The sequence below is a fragment of the Maylandia zebra genome, linkage group LG5, assembly GCF_041146795.1.
Source record: "Maylandia zebra isolate NMK-2024a linkage group LG5, Mzebra_GT3a, whole genome shotgun sequence".
Lineage (NCBI taxonomy): Eukaryota > Metazoa > Chordata > Actinopteri > Cichliformes > Cichlidae > Maylandia > Maylandia zebra.
The window spans coordinates 9,065,015-9,082,331 of NC_135171.1; the positions used below are offsets into that span (position 1 = coordinate 9,065,015).

General features: G+C 39.7%; 1 protein-coding gene across 1 annotated transcript in view; it reads right to left on the reverse strand.

Moving 5' to 3' along the window:
• Nucleotides 1–1,191: 1,191 nt before the first annotated feature.
• LOC101474604 (integrin alpha-5) overlaps nt 1,192–17,317 on the reverse strand; it is a 51,565-nt gene continuing 35,439 nt past the window's right edge. The window contains exons 20-30 of the mRNA XM_004559917.2: nt 13,521–13,671; nt 12,899–12,991; nt 12,529–12,608; nt 9,773–9,853; nt 9,577–9,682; nt 7,223–7,381; nt 7,018–7,125; nt 3,239–3,352; nt 2,702–2,803; nt 2,464–2,586; nt 1,192–1,920 (exon numbers count right to left, since the gene is read on the reverse strand). Coding sequence (XP_004559974.1) covers nt 1,837–1,920; nt 2,464–2,586; nt 2,702–2,803; nt 3,239–3,352; nt 7,018–7,125; nt 7,223–7,381; nt 9,577–9,682; nt 9,773–9,853; nt 12,529–12,608; nt 12,899–12,991; nt 13,521–13,671 — 1,201 coding nt within the window. The 3' untranslated portion in view covers nt 1,192–1,836. The remainder of the gene's footprint in view (nt 1,921–2,463; nt 2,587–2,701; nt 2,804–3,238; nt 3,353–7,017; nt 7,126–7,222; nt 7,382–9,576; nt 9,683–9,772; nt 9,854–12,528; nt 12,609–12,898; nt 12,992–13,520; nt 13,672–17,317) is intronic.

Genomic DNA, 17,317 nt, shown 5'->3' on the forward strand with positions numbered 1-17,317 from the left:
ATGGATTCCCAGAACACCCTGCACCATCATTATGGCCCATTTTGTCAAAGCTGTAGGGCTAAATAGATCATAAAAGAGTAATAGCATATCAACTTCTTCTTATTTTATTTATTTACAAACTTAAATCAGTCATACACCCAAACTAAGGGACGGTCATACCCACAAGCCACAAAGGAATTACTGGTGACACACTTTAACAGCAGAGTCGTTAAATTATTCTTATCTTGCAAGCTTATTCGGCGATTTAAAAATAATAATTTTAGAAATTTTTGCTTCTTAGCATTTTGACAGCACATTTTGATGTAGTTTACGCCTTTTGATGCAATGTAATGTAAAATGTAAAGCCTACCTTTGCTGTGTTTTTACTGCAGTTGCTCCTTTGGTTTACAAAGGGTCTTATCTTCAATAACATCAGATGGGAAATGTGTCCATATGTCTTCTGGTCCTCCCAAGTGTTGACATTTTGTCCCATTTTCATGAGAAAATGTGAGGGTCTAAACTTACTGCACAAGGATATTACTCCTGATCAGAAGGATATTACTTCTAATTGGATCACTTCCAAACTTTCATCTTGCTTTTATTGGTTGATGAAAGCATCAATACATTTCATCACAGTTTTTGTCCTCCGTGTCCCAGGTGTAAACTATAAGAAAGTCTAAAATACTCTGCAAATAAAAACAGCACTTCAGGGATTTATGATGCAGTGCTGGATTGAATTATTTTTATTCTAAAAATACAAAAGAAATCATTATTTGATAATTTAATGGAAAATAAAGGGAGTAATTATAAATCAATGTTTCTAAATGAGTAGCTTTTTCTTGTGTGTGGTGGTGTCAAAAATGGAGTTTAAGTTGGAGGACTTCACGTTCAGTCCAACTAAAGAAAAGGTGAATAGACGTCAGAAGAATGACCTATTACATATAGCATTTTTTTCCATGTGCCAGTGCCCCTAAATGCAAAAAGAAAGAAAGAAAGAAAAGAAAAATAGCTGAAGGAGCTCTTGGGGATTAAGTTGGGTGAAAGGGGTTTAATTTGGTGAGCAGGTTCCTGCAGAAGAAGTTGAGCGAGGTGATGTTGCTGGTGTTCCTACTCCACTGCAAAATCTCCTTCCTCGAGCAGGCAGCTCCTACAACAGTGCTAACCAGCTCCCTACCAGGCAGCCCAATCTAGCTGTAAAAGGCTGATCATAGCTTCTTGTGTGGGTATACAAAATTAGGCTTTATTCTGTGCCACAACATCAATATAACACAATGAATACATTACATCATACACAAAGTACCTCCCAATATGGGAGAGAAAAATTCAAGTTAAACATTGCAGATTTGGCAAGTTGCTTTTTTGATTTTTTTCTTCCTGTGGACAGTACAGTACAACATTCAACAATCAATAGGAAATCATTGTGCCATAAATAACAAGTGGTTTAGGCATCATTCATAAGCAGGAATTTTCAAAATCATCAACACCAAGCTTACAAACATGGCTTGAATCACACTTTTTTTCATTCATGAACTACCGACGTTTTGGTGCCTTTTGTTGGATGTCCATTTGTTTCTTTATTGTCAATGCAGGAGTATAATATGACAGGATGAGCTTCTAGAAAAGTCTCTGACTGCACAGAGGAATGTCCAACAAACAGCAGTGCATATCCAACTGCGTGACCCCTGTAATGTTTTAGTGCAGCACCAGACATTTTTATCTTCCAGTGATACAGCACCCATAACTGTCCCTTCATGAATGGGTGGCCTGCTTATAATTAGGAATTTCCGTTATTTTTTTGGGAATGCGACAATACTTCCAGTTCTTTGGAACAGCTGCAGGTGGAGGCTCCGTTCAGATCTAAGCTTCAGAGGACGCCTGGGGTTTGAGTTTGGCCTTTTCCATGGTCGTACCGTATGGGTCTGATCTTTTAAAGAAGCCCATCTAAAGCAAAGGATGAAGAGATTAGATGCAAAACAATAATAACGTGTGAGCTTCACAACTGATACGTGTAAAAAAATACACTGTTCCCTGATAACTTACCCAAAATGCAACTCACAACTCTTAAAGAATAGTCACTTTTACAATATCTGGTCAATCCACAAACACTATCTAATGACAGCCATACTGATTTTTCTACAACACATTGTTTTTCTTGCTTCTGTAATGGTTTTTGTTGGGTTTTTGTTCCCGCAGTAACAACTGAAAGACAATCTTACAATTTCCGTGTCCTGCAAGCACAGCTTTAGTTCAGATCACAGCTTTCAGCAGTTATAAGTAAACAAACTGACTAAAGAAACAAAAATCTGTTTTTGGGGTCTTTGGCTCAGGCTGTAACTCAGTAGAGCAGAAAAGCCCGAAGGTTAGTGCTGTCAATCTCATATTTATCAAGAATATTACAAAAACTGCAATGTGTAACAACCAAGTTATTCCAGAGCTGTTTTTCTGTGATCATGCTAAAAGTAGGGTATTTGAACACCTTGTTACCTTGTAAAGTAAGTATATGAGCAAGGCCAGCAACAGCAACCCAGCTAGAACAGCCAGGATGATGATCCACACAGGAACCGAGTACTGACTGTTGGGTTTATTCCACATCACAGCAGTCGCCACCTGAACAACAGGAAACCGCAGAACTGATCCACCGTGCACTGATTTTCATTTGTAAATGAAAAATCTAAAGAGCTTGTGAAATTGTAAAAACACAGAAAAAAGCTGTTGATGTTACCTTTTTGGATCCTGATGGCTTTAATGTGGGAGAAACAGAATACGGCATCCTGTCCACGCTGAAGTGAACGGAGCACTCCAGCGTGTACTGCTTATAGGCTCGCTGTGGACGATCGATAAACAAAAGTTTAATGAGGAAACTTTTTTGTATCTAAGGAAAATCAAAAGCCTCTGTGATTTCTGCGAAATCAGTTTCGTACTATTTCTTTAAATATTAGTTTATCGTTCCATACATCATCTACTCTGTACTGTGGGTTATAGTAGGCTCAAAATTTAATTATAAAATGTCACAATTAACAGTAGAAAGCCTATTAAGTTCATTAGGAAAACTGTTAGGTATGAATAATGATCTAATGTGGATGAGACACACTGTCTGTTTTTGTCGGTCGACAGAGGGCAGCATGAGCACAGACTCCTGCAGGTTCTCGCCTTCATCCGCTCTAGTCTGTTCCTTAGTTGAGTTTCTTCTTCTCAAACTTGAAAGACATGACTGACACTACAGAGCAGTAATGCAGAGTTCAAAGACCTGTAGTCTCACCTCCATGAACGTTTCAGCCCAGACTCTTGAGCGTACAGTCAGGATGACACTTCGTCCTCTCTGCAGCAGCCCCACATTACACTGCAGCTGCCAGCACTCCACTGTACTGCATGTCTACAGAGGGACAGAGCAGGCACAGCACATTCCAGTTAACCATTCACCGTCATTTCTTTCATTACTAATGACTAATTACTGCCCTCACAACAGCAATTTAAACAAAAAAAAAAACCATGCAAGGATTTTTCTACTACATGATGCATTTGCATACATGTGCTTTACTTTCCTTAGTTTGATAAAAAGTTTTCCATTTGTCAATTTCACTGTTAAGCGTTAATTCTCACAGCCTCAGGGACTGAGAAGCCTGCAAAAGTCTTTTAAACGTTCCTGATTTGTAGGATGATTTGTTGAGTGTACTTCCGTACTTTGTGAGCTTTGGCACTTCAATGCATCATCTGGCAGTCAATATTCGGAGTGGCAGTGACTCTAAGCTCAAGACAAATTTCCTGTAAGAACTATACAGAAACAGCCCCATCTTCGATATAGAAGAGAATACCTCACATGCTGTGATATAACTGCATAACCATAAACCCTAACAGTCGTTTTTGTAGCAATATAAACACATGGATAAACAGAGATTATGTTTCTTTGTATTATGCTTAGCATTAGTATTGTCAGTTATTATGACTTTGAATTAAGCTAAAATGTTGAAACATGTTCTAAAAATAAGACGGGTCCTCTGGAAAGGCTCACACAGTTAAATGGTTTTGGCAGCACAGTGACAGAGTAAGAGCAGATTACAGTGCAGTGATGATATAAGATGTCAAAGTCACCGGTGCTCTATACAGAGTTGATATGAACCAGTTTGAGCGCCAAGAAAACTTCATTCAAAATCCCACTGACTAAAAACTGAACTTCATTCTTTGGATATAATCAAAAGAAGATTGCTGGCAATTCACATGCCTCTGTTCTCAGATCCCCACAGCACACACTGAAACTCCTGTGATGTGTGTAAATGAGTAAAGTCGTGTATTGAACAAAGTAATGTTGTTGTTTATTTAATATTTCAGCTTTCAGTTTAACCCTGTGAGGTGTAAGTCATTGTCAGTGAAACCCCAGCCCTAAACCCAAACCCTATATATTTTTAAAAAGCCAAGAGGGTCTAAAGTGTCCCTTTGAAATCAACAATTACCAACTGAGTAGGGTTCACATCGTGAATACAGCCTGTCCTAACCCTACCTACACCAACAAGATGTGCCTCCCATAAGCCCCAAAAGAGAGAAATCCATAAATGATTCCAGGGGTCATGAACGGTTCATATGTGTAGAAATATGATATATAACCAACAGTGTTGGTGTGTTTTATGATTATGAATGAACCACACTGTCTGGGTTTCTAGTTTCCTCATGGAAGCGTTAGTCTCCCTGTGCCTGTCCATGAAGCCAGATAACACACACCAATGAGTTAAATTGCAGGAATGTCTTAAAGACATAAAGACCTGGATGGCCGCTAACTTTCTGCTTCTTAATTCAGATAAAACTGAGGTTATTGTACTCGGCCCTGGAAAGCTTAGAAATATGGTATCTAACCAGATTCTTACTCTGGATGGCATTACCTTGGCCTCCAGTAACGCTGTGAGGAACCTTGGAGTCATTTTTGACCAGGACATGTCCTTCAACGCACATATTAAACAAATATGTAAGACTGCTTTCTTCCATTTGTGCATCATCTCTAAAATTAGAAATATCCTGTCTCAGAGTGACGCTGAAAAACTAGTTCATGCATTTATTACTTCCAGGCTGGACTACTGTAATTCATTATTATCAGGATGTCCAAAAAACTCACTGAAAAGCCTTCAGCTAATCCAAAATGCTGCAGCAAGAGTCCTGACAGGGACTAGAAAGAGAGAGCATATTTCTCCTGTTTTGGCTTCCCTTCATTGGCTTCCTGTTAAATCCAGAATTGAATTCAAAATCCTGCTCCTCACATACAAGGTCTTAAATAATCAGGCCCCATCTTATCTTAATGACCTTGTAGTACCATATCACCCTGTTAGAGCACTTCGCTCTCGCTCTGCAGGCCTACTTGTTGTTCCTAGAGTATTTAAAAGTAGAATGGGAGGCAGAGCCTTCAGTTTTCAGGCCCCTCTTCTGTGGAACCAGCTTCCAGTTTGGATTTGGGAGACAGACACTATCTCTACTTTCAAGATTAGGCTTAAAACTTTCCTTTTTGCTAAAGCATATAGTTAGGGCTGGACCAGGTGACCCTGAATCCTCCCTTAGTTATGCTGCAATAGACGTAGGCTGCCGGGGGATTCCCATGATGCATTGAGTTTTTCCTTTCCAGTCACCTTTCTCACTCACTATGTGTTAACAGACCTCTCTGCATTGAATCATATCTGTTATTAACCTCTGTCTCTCTTCCACAGCACGTCTTTATCCTGTCTTCCTTCTCTCACCCCAACCAATCACAGCAGATGGCCCCGCCCCTCCCTGAGCCTGGTTCTGCCGGAGGTTTCTTCCTGTTAAAAGGGAGTTTTTCCTTCCCACTGTCGCCAAAGTGCTTGCTCATAGGGGGTCATATGATTGTTGGGTTTTTCTCTGTATCTATGAAGCGCCTTGAGGCGACTTATGTTGTGATTTGGCGCTATATAAATAAAATTGAATTGAATTGAATTGCCTACAACAATCGTGCATTGCATGGCAGACTGTGTGATATGTTGGAAACAAAACTAGTGACTGTCACATACCACAGCAAGTCACTGAAGCTACAAGTTATCAAAATTAAAGCTTTTTATCTCTTAAAAATAACCCAACAATGCACATGTACAGTATTCTGCAGCCCTAACTTTCTTCTGGGAGTGTGTAACTGTTGTTCACACTGACCTGTGAACTTCTATTAAGTTAGCACCAATTCATTAATACTAAAAATACTTTAGTTTTTAGAATTCCCACTGTGCAGCACGGTTTATTCGAAACATTTCTGTGTGCTAAGGTTGTTTGGTTTCATCCGAGTGCCATTAGAGATGAGCTGTCAAATGTCAGCCGCACAAAAATAACTCAGTAAATCACAAACGTAATTAACTTCTTCTCACAAACAATTACAGCAAGCAGCTGTCGATGTTGACCAGAGCTCATCATCTTTATTTCCATTTCCTCTGTTGAAACAAACAATCGAATCAGAACAAGAAAAGGCAGAGCTACTCCTTTCTGCAGTCTCATTTGCATCTTTTGGTTTCAGTGCATTGCATACATGTGTAAATACCACTGAACACTACAGTAAACACAGTCCCGTAGAAACTCAGAGAGACTCGACACCCAACAAAAGAGCTTTTGTTTTAAAGTGTTTGGGATCTGCAAGCTAATCTCGCCACTACTCTCCACCCACGTGTCAGACACTGAGGACAGAGACAAACATGACCCGTGTCTTTAAGGGACACATGACGTCCACTGATGAGGAGCAAATGTTGTCACAAGGTTGCAGAAGAAGGAATAAAGTTGGATATTCAGTTTAAACTTGAATTTAGCTAGGTTTGCTACGAACTTACCCTGCTGTGTGTGTTTGTGCTAAGCTAGGCTATACATAGGTTATGGTGCTACAGTGAAGGTTTGGCATGAAGTGCACAGAGATGTCAGACTCTGCTTAGCTCCTGATGGCTTTAAGCTGAGTTAGCTGCAGCTAGAATCTGTAATCAAGCATTTCCATTCATTAATCAAAGAACAGTACATGTTCTCTGTAAAACTCCTTCACAGGTTGAATTTCTATATTCTGTAATGTCTCACCAGGTTTCCTTGTTCAGCCAGAGGATCTCTGTGCACGTCCCTCTTCTGGATGCGGTGCTCAACATTGGACTTCAGTGATGCTGGACCCTCTACTGCCCCAGGCTGAAGCTGTAAACATAAATACATTAGGAGTCATTAGCAAACACAAGCCAGTGTTCACAGTCAAGAATAGACTAACAACAAAGGTGTAAGTGTGTGTCCTCACCTTAAGTTTCAGTGCATTTAAGGTTGTTTTGGAGAAGCAGCTGAGTGGACCCTCAGTGACCACCTCCAGAGGGTAGAGCAGCCAGTGACCATGAGCCTTCAGGGGACATTTCACCACTAAAGATGTCTGGCTCACCACACTGGGACCGTTATTCACCAACTGAGAAAGAGTTTAACATGTTATACTGTGTCTTCTTTTAGTACACTGTACATTGTGTACTGCACTTTACAAACAAACTCCCTTGCATTGTGATTTTAGTAAAAGGAAACAAGTCCTACGCGTGAAATGACATTAGCAATGTTTGACTGTATCAAGCGCGCCAGCACAGCCATCCACGTCATGATAGTCTTGAGAGCTTAATAAAAGAAGCCGACTGGACTGGTTTGTGAACGTTTCACCTCTCTTCAGTTCTAAAACAAGTGGTCCAGTTGTTCAACAGATGTAGCCCGGATAAAATGAACCGGCTTTTTCCTTTCCATGGATCACGTCATCCAGTTCACTTTTGTCCTGGTTGTTCAAAAGAAGAAATGAACAAGACAAACTGGAGGTTTGATCTAGATTTTTTTTAAAAACCCAAAAACTATTGGATTATCTGATCTTATCCAATCAGGTAATCCTGTTTTCCCTTTGAACAGGTTTCAGGATCCGTTCTGACTGGATTTATCCTACCAGATTACTTGTGAACAAACGCACCCAGGTTATTATCCACTAGTGGAGGAGACCCACTTTGAAACCCCTTGTAGCCACATTTTTAAGGAAAAGAAGACTATCGCACATCTTAGTTAAGACCGACGCATCTCAATATTACCAGCTGACAAGGGGAGGTGCAGTGCTGTTCTCAATTCATCTGATTATCACTCCAAAATGACCACACTTTTCAACAATTTAAGGAGTGTGGTAATATTTTACAGCAACACTTATGAGTTCTTAATGTAAGACACAAGCAGCTACTAGATGAAAGACATGAATTGCATACAACAGCTTAAAAGGGAAAAAGCTACTGACCACCATACATACTGATGCCTACACCGAGATGTTACACCCTGCATATGCATGACTTTCTTCTTGTATCTGCTTATGGGGGTCTCATAAGTGTTAGTGTCACTGAGGAGTGTGGTAATTTTGCAGTGATAATCAGTTGACGATTGATGCTTCGGTCTTTACACAGGAATGTTACTCAGGACGCCTCCTTTTTCTGGATGGTGACGTTAGAAGGAGGAATTCCCTCACTAGAGTTTAATCACCTGCCAGTTTGTTTTAGAACTGAACTCCTCAGATCTTCACAGATCTGAAAAAGTCCAGGATCTTTCAGGCTCTCAAGTTTGAAGATTTGCAACTTTTTGTAATGACACATAATAGTAAAAATAAAACAAAATGAAGAATAAGATCATTTAAAACACATAAACATACAGAAAGAGCATAAGAAAAACTAATGATTATGGCTTATGAACAGCTCCCTATTTACCTTGTAGAACAACCTTAAGCAGTATTAACTTTTAGTCTCTCACATAGCTGTGGAGGCATTTTGACCCACTCTTCTTTACGTTGCTGGAGGTTTACAGGCTTTGGTTTATGCACAGCAGTTCATTCAGGTTGGGGTCTGGATTTTGTCTCAGCCATTGCAACACCTTGATTCTTTTTTCAACTACTCTATTGTAGATTTGCTGCTATGCTTGTTATCATTTTCCTGTTGTTGATCTGTCTGTTAGGCAGATGGCCTGAGATTTTATTCTGGAATATTTATACAGAGGAGTTCATGCCTGACTTGGTGACTCCAATATTCCAAAAAACAAGCCCAAATCATCAACCCTCCACCACCGTGTTTGACATCTGGTCTGAGGTATTTTCCAAATATGCCACTGCGCATTATGGCAAAATGTCACCACCTTGTTTCAGAAGTCTTTTGGTTCGTTTAGATGCAACATTACAAAACTGTAACCATTCTATTTTCTTGCTGGAGAGAAGAGACAATTTGTTTTTTAAAAGACGTTCAGTCTTTTCCTAATTGTACTGTCATGAATTTCAATATTTAACATGCTAACTGAGGCCTGTAGAGTCTGAGATGCAGCTCTTGGACAGTCATTCCTGTGAACACTGGCACCTATGTGTACTTTTTTTGTAACCACAGCTGACGTTTTAAGCCTCAGAAGATAATGTTAGCTTCTTTTTCACAGTGCAAAATGTTTTAGTGAAATAGCCGAGCTCCTATTTTACACGACTATTAATTTAAGCTCACCAACACTACTATACTCACATTAAAAGTTGGTGAATATTTTGAATGTATTACTCTTCTATGTTTCAGTGTGCAAACGTGATAGGACTAGCTTCTTGTGTATCGTAGATGTTATTTTTACCTCGAAGACCTGCTGAAGCTCAGGGCCGATCTCCTGCTCCTCCCCCAGACCCTGTCGCACAGTCCAGTTGGGAGGAGGAAAGATGACTTTGTCTGGCCGAGAAACACTGCAAACGGCACAGTCACACTTTTATCTTGGCAAGAATGAAGGTTAAGAAAAATGATGTCATAGTTATGTGTCTAAAGTGAAGCCTCACCCCTGGAGAATGATGTCAGCCATGGCAGAGACCTTCAGCTCATAAAACACCACTTCGCTCTCAGAGTTATTTGCATTTTTACTAGAACAAACCACAAAAACGTAATGTTACTGAAACAGCCCTGATCACCTGATCAAGAAGCATTAAACAGCTTTACAAACCTGAATTTTGTAGACTTTTAGTGAAGCGAGCTGAGAAGTTATTAAACATATATATATATATATAAAACTAACTTTGCAAATGCTACCAAAAAACCCTACAAGATAAAATGAATCAAAAATATTTGGATAACACAGTAGGAACATGTATTTTCACATGAGGTATTATTTAACCAGTGGGAGTTTAAGTTATTTTGCACGCTAATAGAGACTTCCATCTGCCGCTGAAGGTGCTCAAGAACTTCTACTCCTGCACCATCGAGAGCGTCCTGACGTTAAACATCTGCACCTGGTTTGGGAACAGCACCAATCAGGACAGACGAGATCTGCAAAGGGTGGTGCGCTCGGCAGAACGCATCATTCAATCAGAGCTCCCTGACCTGCTGTCCATCTACACCAAGCGGTGCAAGTCCAAAGCTAGGAAGATTATGATGGACCTCTCCCATCCCAACAATGGACTCTTCTCACTGTTGAGGTCTGGGAAGCGCTTCCGCTCCCTTAAGGCCAAAACAGAGAGAATGAGGAGGAGCTTCTTCCCCCAGGCTATTCGGGGCCTGAACCAGGTGTAGGACTGGACTCTCCCAAACACGTCACCACACGCACCACCACACATTTCCTATAATCCTATAATTCCTATAATTTATAATCCTTATCTTTATAATCTCTTCTGCTATTTGCACATTCTTTACTGTAAATTCCTAAGTTAATTTGTAAATTTTTGTAGTAAATTGTAAATATTGTAAAACTTTTCTTCTGTCATTTAATGGTCGGGCATTGTACAGCTACAAGCATTTCACCCCCATGTCATACTGTGTATGGTTGTGTGTGTGTGACAAATAAAATTTGAATTTGAATTTGAATTTAATATTCAAACACACAACATAAAGACCCCACATTAGTAGATGCATTGCTGGTTTGGAGGAAGTAATTACTGAAGTTATTACAGAAAGTTCAATCAGAGAGAATGAGTCTAAATAAATATCAGTAGTACTGGAAGTAGCTGCTCATTATGAATCTTTTTTTTTTCTTTAATGGTTAAAATTTTACTTGTGAACAAAGTCATTTTAATTCAGATTCAAAGAGTATTTGGCTCAACGAAGCTCTGACTAAATAAACCTGGGGTTGTTCTTGTTTTCAGCACTGAATCAGTGACAAATCGTAAGATGTTCTAACTTTACAAAAGGTGTTTTCTAGTTGCTGGAGAAAATCTTGTTCACTTTCCACAGAAATAGAGCAACAAACTCTTTTTCCAAGCTAAAAAAAAAGATCTTTTAAATTAGCAGGATGCCATTTCCTCTCCAGCTTACAGGTTAACTGCTTTAAGGTACGCGTTGCTGAGTATTTCTCATATGGAGCCTTTATTTTTAGAGGAGCCAGAGTATCCAGGTCACTTTCCAGGTCCACAGTCCCTTTTTTTGGTAGGATGAGTAACATTTTTTTCTTGGCGTTCTTCCTCTTGTCTCAATGAAGCGTGTTTTGTCAATTTCAGTTTGTTCAGGTTAAGAATTTCCAAACTTAGTACAACTTTCAGTTTGGAAGACTAGATGTGGATCACCATCACCTTCTCAACATCAAAATGTTTGCTGGTGTGATATCACTACAACGCAGCCACATTAACCGCGGTTCAGTCAGGATCACTAAAACAGGCTGTTTCCATCTGCAGCAACTTAAATGCTACTCAAAAAATGAAGGGATCACTTAACTCAGACATCAAGTCTTCATGAATGAAATATTCAGGTTGAAAGTCTTTATTGACACATTGTGTAATTTGTTTTGGTTTCAATGGAAATCCAAATTTCAACCCTTCCAAAAAAATCCTAGGAAGAACAGAGCAGGCATCGTGACAGCAGCCTGTTAAAGGGGAGTTTTTCCTTCCCACTGTCACCAAAGTGCTTGCTCATAGGGGGTCATATGACTGTTGGGTTTTCTCTGTATGTATTATTGTAGGGTCCACCTTACAATATAAAGCATCTTGAGGTGACTGATGTTGTGCTGTATAAATAAAACTGAACTGAATAGACCAAGGAGCTGGGGTTGAGGTGCAGCAACGTTGAAAGCAGCTAAAGCAGCCTAATAGCATGCCCTATATGGGATTTACCATGTGTAGAAAGAAGTCAGCTGGTGTGGACTGGCAATGACATCAGCTGAGGTTGACTTCAGCATGAGTTAGCACTAGTAGTATGTATGTTTAACTGCTCTGTTATTTCCTGAGGGGGTTCAGATGGATGTGCATATTTGATTTGGCACAGATTTTACACTGGATACCATTCCCAGCATAACCCTCCTATTTATCTGAGCTTCAGAGCAGCACTAAGAGTACACTAATCCCTGAAGTGGCTTTGTGACTCCTGTTCGTCCTACCAGAATCAAACCGAGGATCATTATGCAAATGTGTTAACCACTACACCACAGAATCACAATAACAGTGATGATTACAGATTTACTTGGTTGCCCTAAAGAATTTTTTGTTAAAAAAAACTGTATGTAGCTTATAATAAGAATTAAGAGAATACTTTGGATTAAAATCTGCTCCACTGGTATGCAGTTGCCAAAGATACCCCATCCCACTTGAACTGGAATCCCTAAAAAGTGGCCTACCTTCGTATCTGGAGCTCAAACTGAACAGTATTGTAAGTATCACTGAGTCTGGGGATGGTGAAGCGAAGACCGGCCCACAGCTACAAAAACAGCCACAGAAAATTCACGCAGTTATTTCAGGGAACATGAGAAAGGAAATAAATGTGTTAAATAGAGTCTGGGTTCTTTTTCTTAGAGACGCCCACTTTGGAAACAAGGAATGAAAACTCTTTCAACACAAAAGCAATGTTTGTCAGGTTTTATCAGGTCGGTGAGAAAACATGTCGAGTTTGCTTATGTATGAATTAGGCAAGTCAACTTGGCTTAATTGTACTGAGACACAAAGAGTGGGAAAGGCCAAAAATAACATGTGGGTCTTATTGGCTCTTACACTGGTACCAGACTTCATGGGGTTTCCCAGATCACACACGAGATAGCGGGTCTGGTTTTCTGCCTCGTAGCTGCAGGTCAGCTGAGTCAAGCTCTGGAAAGGACACAAAGAAATAAAACTCCATCATGTATTTAACTTTATTAAGTGTACTGCTGTAAAAGCTAAAGAGCTGTTGTCTTGATGCATGCTCAGCTATCCAGGTAAGGAAAGAAGATTCATCTGGACGTAGCGTTTTCAGTGTGAGAAACGTTTCGTCACTCAGCCAAGTGACTTCTTCAGTCTCACGAGTTGTTAGAATAATAAATCAAAACTCTGACTAGAGTTAGAGTGTGACTCTACCAACCAGCTGCATTTCAGGGCTTTCAAAAAATGTATTCAAAACGTAGTAAGTGTATTCACGTTCTTTCACGGCTTTAACTCAACAAGGAGGGCGTCAGGTTGAGAAAACTCTTTTAGCGTAACATTACGATGGCAAAGTGACCTTTGACTTTATGCAAAGTCAAAATAATTTCCACATTTTATTTGCATTAAAGCATTTTTATGCATAATTATCATTTGAATGAAAAAACACGGTGCTTCTGACCGTGATACTTAAACCTCCTTTTAAACGCCACCGACTCACCACGTTGTTGCGTGCTATCCCGCTGTAGTCAGCCTCTGGGGGAAGCGCCACATAGAGCTCAGCCTCGTACGCACCTCCCTCTCCCTCGTTCCTGGCATTGAAGGTCAGGCTCACGGAGTTTTCGCCTCCCAAGTAAACCTCTGTCTTGTCACTGGGCAAAGAGAAGCGCAACATCATCACTACGTTTTCACTGAGCCTTACCTTTTTGAAAGCTGTTGAAAGCTGTTAAAAGAACAGTTTATGCAGACTTCCTGTTGCACATAAAACCATAAGTTCCATGTAACACTGAGAATTGAATCGATTTATCAGAGAAAAACAGTTTTTGAACCAGATTTTTATTTTTTATTAACCTAAAGTGATATACTATAACCAACCGTAACCAAAGTACCCATCATCAACAATGACTCCAACCCTAAACTAGTGCTGTCAGGCTAACATTGAAAACACTCTTCTCCAAAACACAGGGACTGGGTTGGGTCATTACCAGTGATGAGACGTCAGGGTCAGAAGGTTAATATATCACAATCCTAATGATTACGTAATGCACAAAAAGTGTCTGATTGTGCAAGAGTTACACAGTCAACAAACAATCATTTGCAGTCTGCTTTAAGCCACACGATTAAAATAAGCACTATAATCTCCCTCCTGTAGATCTGTTCTGTTCTTCAGCAGCCCCTGAGGAAGCTACTCATCTGTGACTCTTTAGCTGCTTAATTCTCCATAGTGTTTCTCACTCATGTTCGGTTCTGCCAATCGAAGTTTTCAAGTTTTCATACTACAAGTAATTAAGTAATATATGAATAATTAAATTCATCAAAACCTCCTGTTTTATTAACTATCTACTACAGAAATGTTTTTTTAATATATAAAAAAATATATATATATTCAAAGTGAAAAGAAATCAGTGAATTCACAAGAACTTTCTGTTTTATAAATTCAGGACAGTCTCGGGAATGAGCTACCAAAACTTCTTCTGTAATTTGACATATTTATTTTTTTAATAAAAGCCCAGCATGTCATAGTAATAGATTACAGCAGCATTTCTTTATCATGCGGAGAAACTGAGATGTACTGTTGAAATTATCACAGGGATTTAAAATTAAGATCAAAGTGGGCTGTGTGTGGTCCACAGTGAATTTGACATGCCTTTTTTAAATACACAGATATCATATATGATAGATGATTGTATAATAATGCCATCTTACCATAGTATAGTGAAGTCCTAAGTACATCCTTATACAGCCACTTGCATGGTGTCAGACTCATTTTCTGGCTTTTGGTTCCCTTGACTGTCACAGGCCATTTATTATTCCGTCTTGAAAAGCTAGTTTATTTACTGTAATCAAAATGACTGAAAACAGCAGCTTTCACACACAGCTTCTACGCCAGCAGAGTTCACTTTTCCTTCATTTCCAGATCTATGTCAAGTCACTGGGTGCAGGACATGACCAACGTGGCCCAAAAGAAGGTAAAACGTAATGAAAAGCAGGGACATAAAGTCTTTCCACACAATGAATCTTTGTTTCAGTCTGTCCCCAAAGGCCATTTTCTCCGACATATCATGTCATGAGTGACATGGGAAATGACCCAAATCTGATCACTGTGATTTGTCTCAGGAAACCGACCCCCACCTTATTCTTCGACTTCATAGTGACACCCCTGTGTGCAAACACATTTTCAGAGAAGTGATAAATCCACTCGACACCCTTCAACTCTGGCCCTCCCCCATCAGCTACACTTGGCAGTAGTAAATTCACGTTTCTATTGAGCAGGAAAGGAAGAAAGGAGCGTGGCTGAAGGTTGGAACCGGGGTTCATCTTTCACTCCATTCCCCCCCGCCCCCAAAAAAGGGGTCTGGACACAGTGACCCCAAACTAGGTAAGACGACACCCAGATGATTTTAATTAACCTTGGGCAAATTTAGCAAATGCAGAGGAAGCAACTCTGATCCCACAAACAGCAGACTCTCACCGATGCCAGGAATGGGCAGGAATCAGCAGCTCACAGCTGACACGTTATACTACACTGACTTCGCTGGGAAAAATATAACAGTGGATCATGAAGCTCATAAAAGCATAATTAAAGCCAGAGGATACAACTAAAACACCAGCGACAGACCTTTAGGTTATGAATCTTAAACATCCCACTGTTTGCAAATTCTTGGCAAAGAAGGGAAATCGCTGTGTGCAACAGTCAGTGAAGGGAAACTGTGTTTTAGTGGAAGTGCTGAATCATTCCAAGTTTGGTCCTGTGGCAGCTCCAAATGCAGATCTTTGACTTTTCATGAGAAACTTTTAGCACTGATTGTATTTCTACAGCTAAGAGAAATCACATGGCCATGTAATGCAAAACAGTCCACATATCAGAGCTGGCAGGCTGGGAGGAGAAAGTCTGGAGTGTGTGTTCGCTTTGTGAATGGGCTGAGGCACAGCCAACTATCTGGCTGGAGCCTATTCAGCAACAAGGATTCAGGATTAATATACAATGATATGTTATTGTGCCAAGAGCTAGGAGTCATTAGTCTAGATCTTTACCCCAGTGCACGCATGTTCTGAGCTGTAAACAACCTCCTATTCTTCCTCAGTGAGGGAGAGGGGGATGTGATCATGTCTGACAGCGAAAAAGACTGACAAGCTGGAGTTCGTGAAACATGTAAGCTCATTCAGTTCTGCAGTGGATCCAGATCACATTCTTTAACCCTCCGAGGTCTGAGTCATCGATGACACTAACCTGCCTAACCTGAACCCTGCATGGTTTTATATGTAAATATATACTGATTGTGCCGGGTTAGGGTTGAGCTCAGGTTTAGGGTCATCGCCAAGATACCCAGACCTCAGATACTGGTGGAGGATTCACTCTGTGTGTATCAGGCTTATATCTTCATATGTTTTTCCTTAACTTCTTTAAATAAATGACTATTTTATAAAGAACTATAGAATTAGAATTATAGAAATTCAACCCAGACCCTAATCTGCATCAAAATATGTTGTTTTTTTAAATTTTACAAAATTATTTTTCCCCAAGTCTTGACAATCAGGAAACAGAGAAACAAACAAAGAAATGATTCTAAGTGAAACACTTTCTGAAAAACGTAGGGAGGGTCGGGGTTAGGGTGTTAGGGTTATCACCTGTGACGAGTAAGACCTCAGAGTTAATTGATGGCTAAAGTCTTTATTTTATGTTTTGCTAAGAATTTGTGATTTCATTAGATAAATAACTTCGAAATTTGCATGAAGTTTAATTCTGTTACCACTTTTTTTCCTGTGTGTCCAGTTATTTAGTACTTAGTAACATAAAACCAGAGGACCTCCATTCCACGTTTTCTGTTTTTCTACACTGAAACTTTCAAAGTAAATTAAATAAAATAATTCAAACAAATATAACTGTTGAGCTTTTAACATGCACCAAACAACCAATCTATGGCTTGGTTATCATTTAAGTCACAGGTTAAAATGACGGTTTGTCAGCAACAGTGTTACTTTTTAAATGAAGACTGAAACATTTAGGCGTTACAGTCTTCCTATTAATAGATTTCCATTTGGGGATTTATTTCAGATGAGTCAAAGTAAAAGAAAAACGGGTGGAACCACATCTACACCTGTCCCAAACCCTTCGCCAATAACAGGGGTTTTTCTTCTTTGCTCGTTTGCTTGCTGGGAATTGTGTGACTGTATAAATGGATATTGCTATTATAGTTTTGTTCATGTAAAACAGTTTAAAAAGAAACAAGCCTTTAAAACTGCAGTATTTATATGTATTTAGTTCATATGCAAACTAGTCATGATACTACAGAAAAT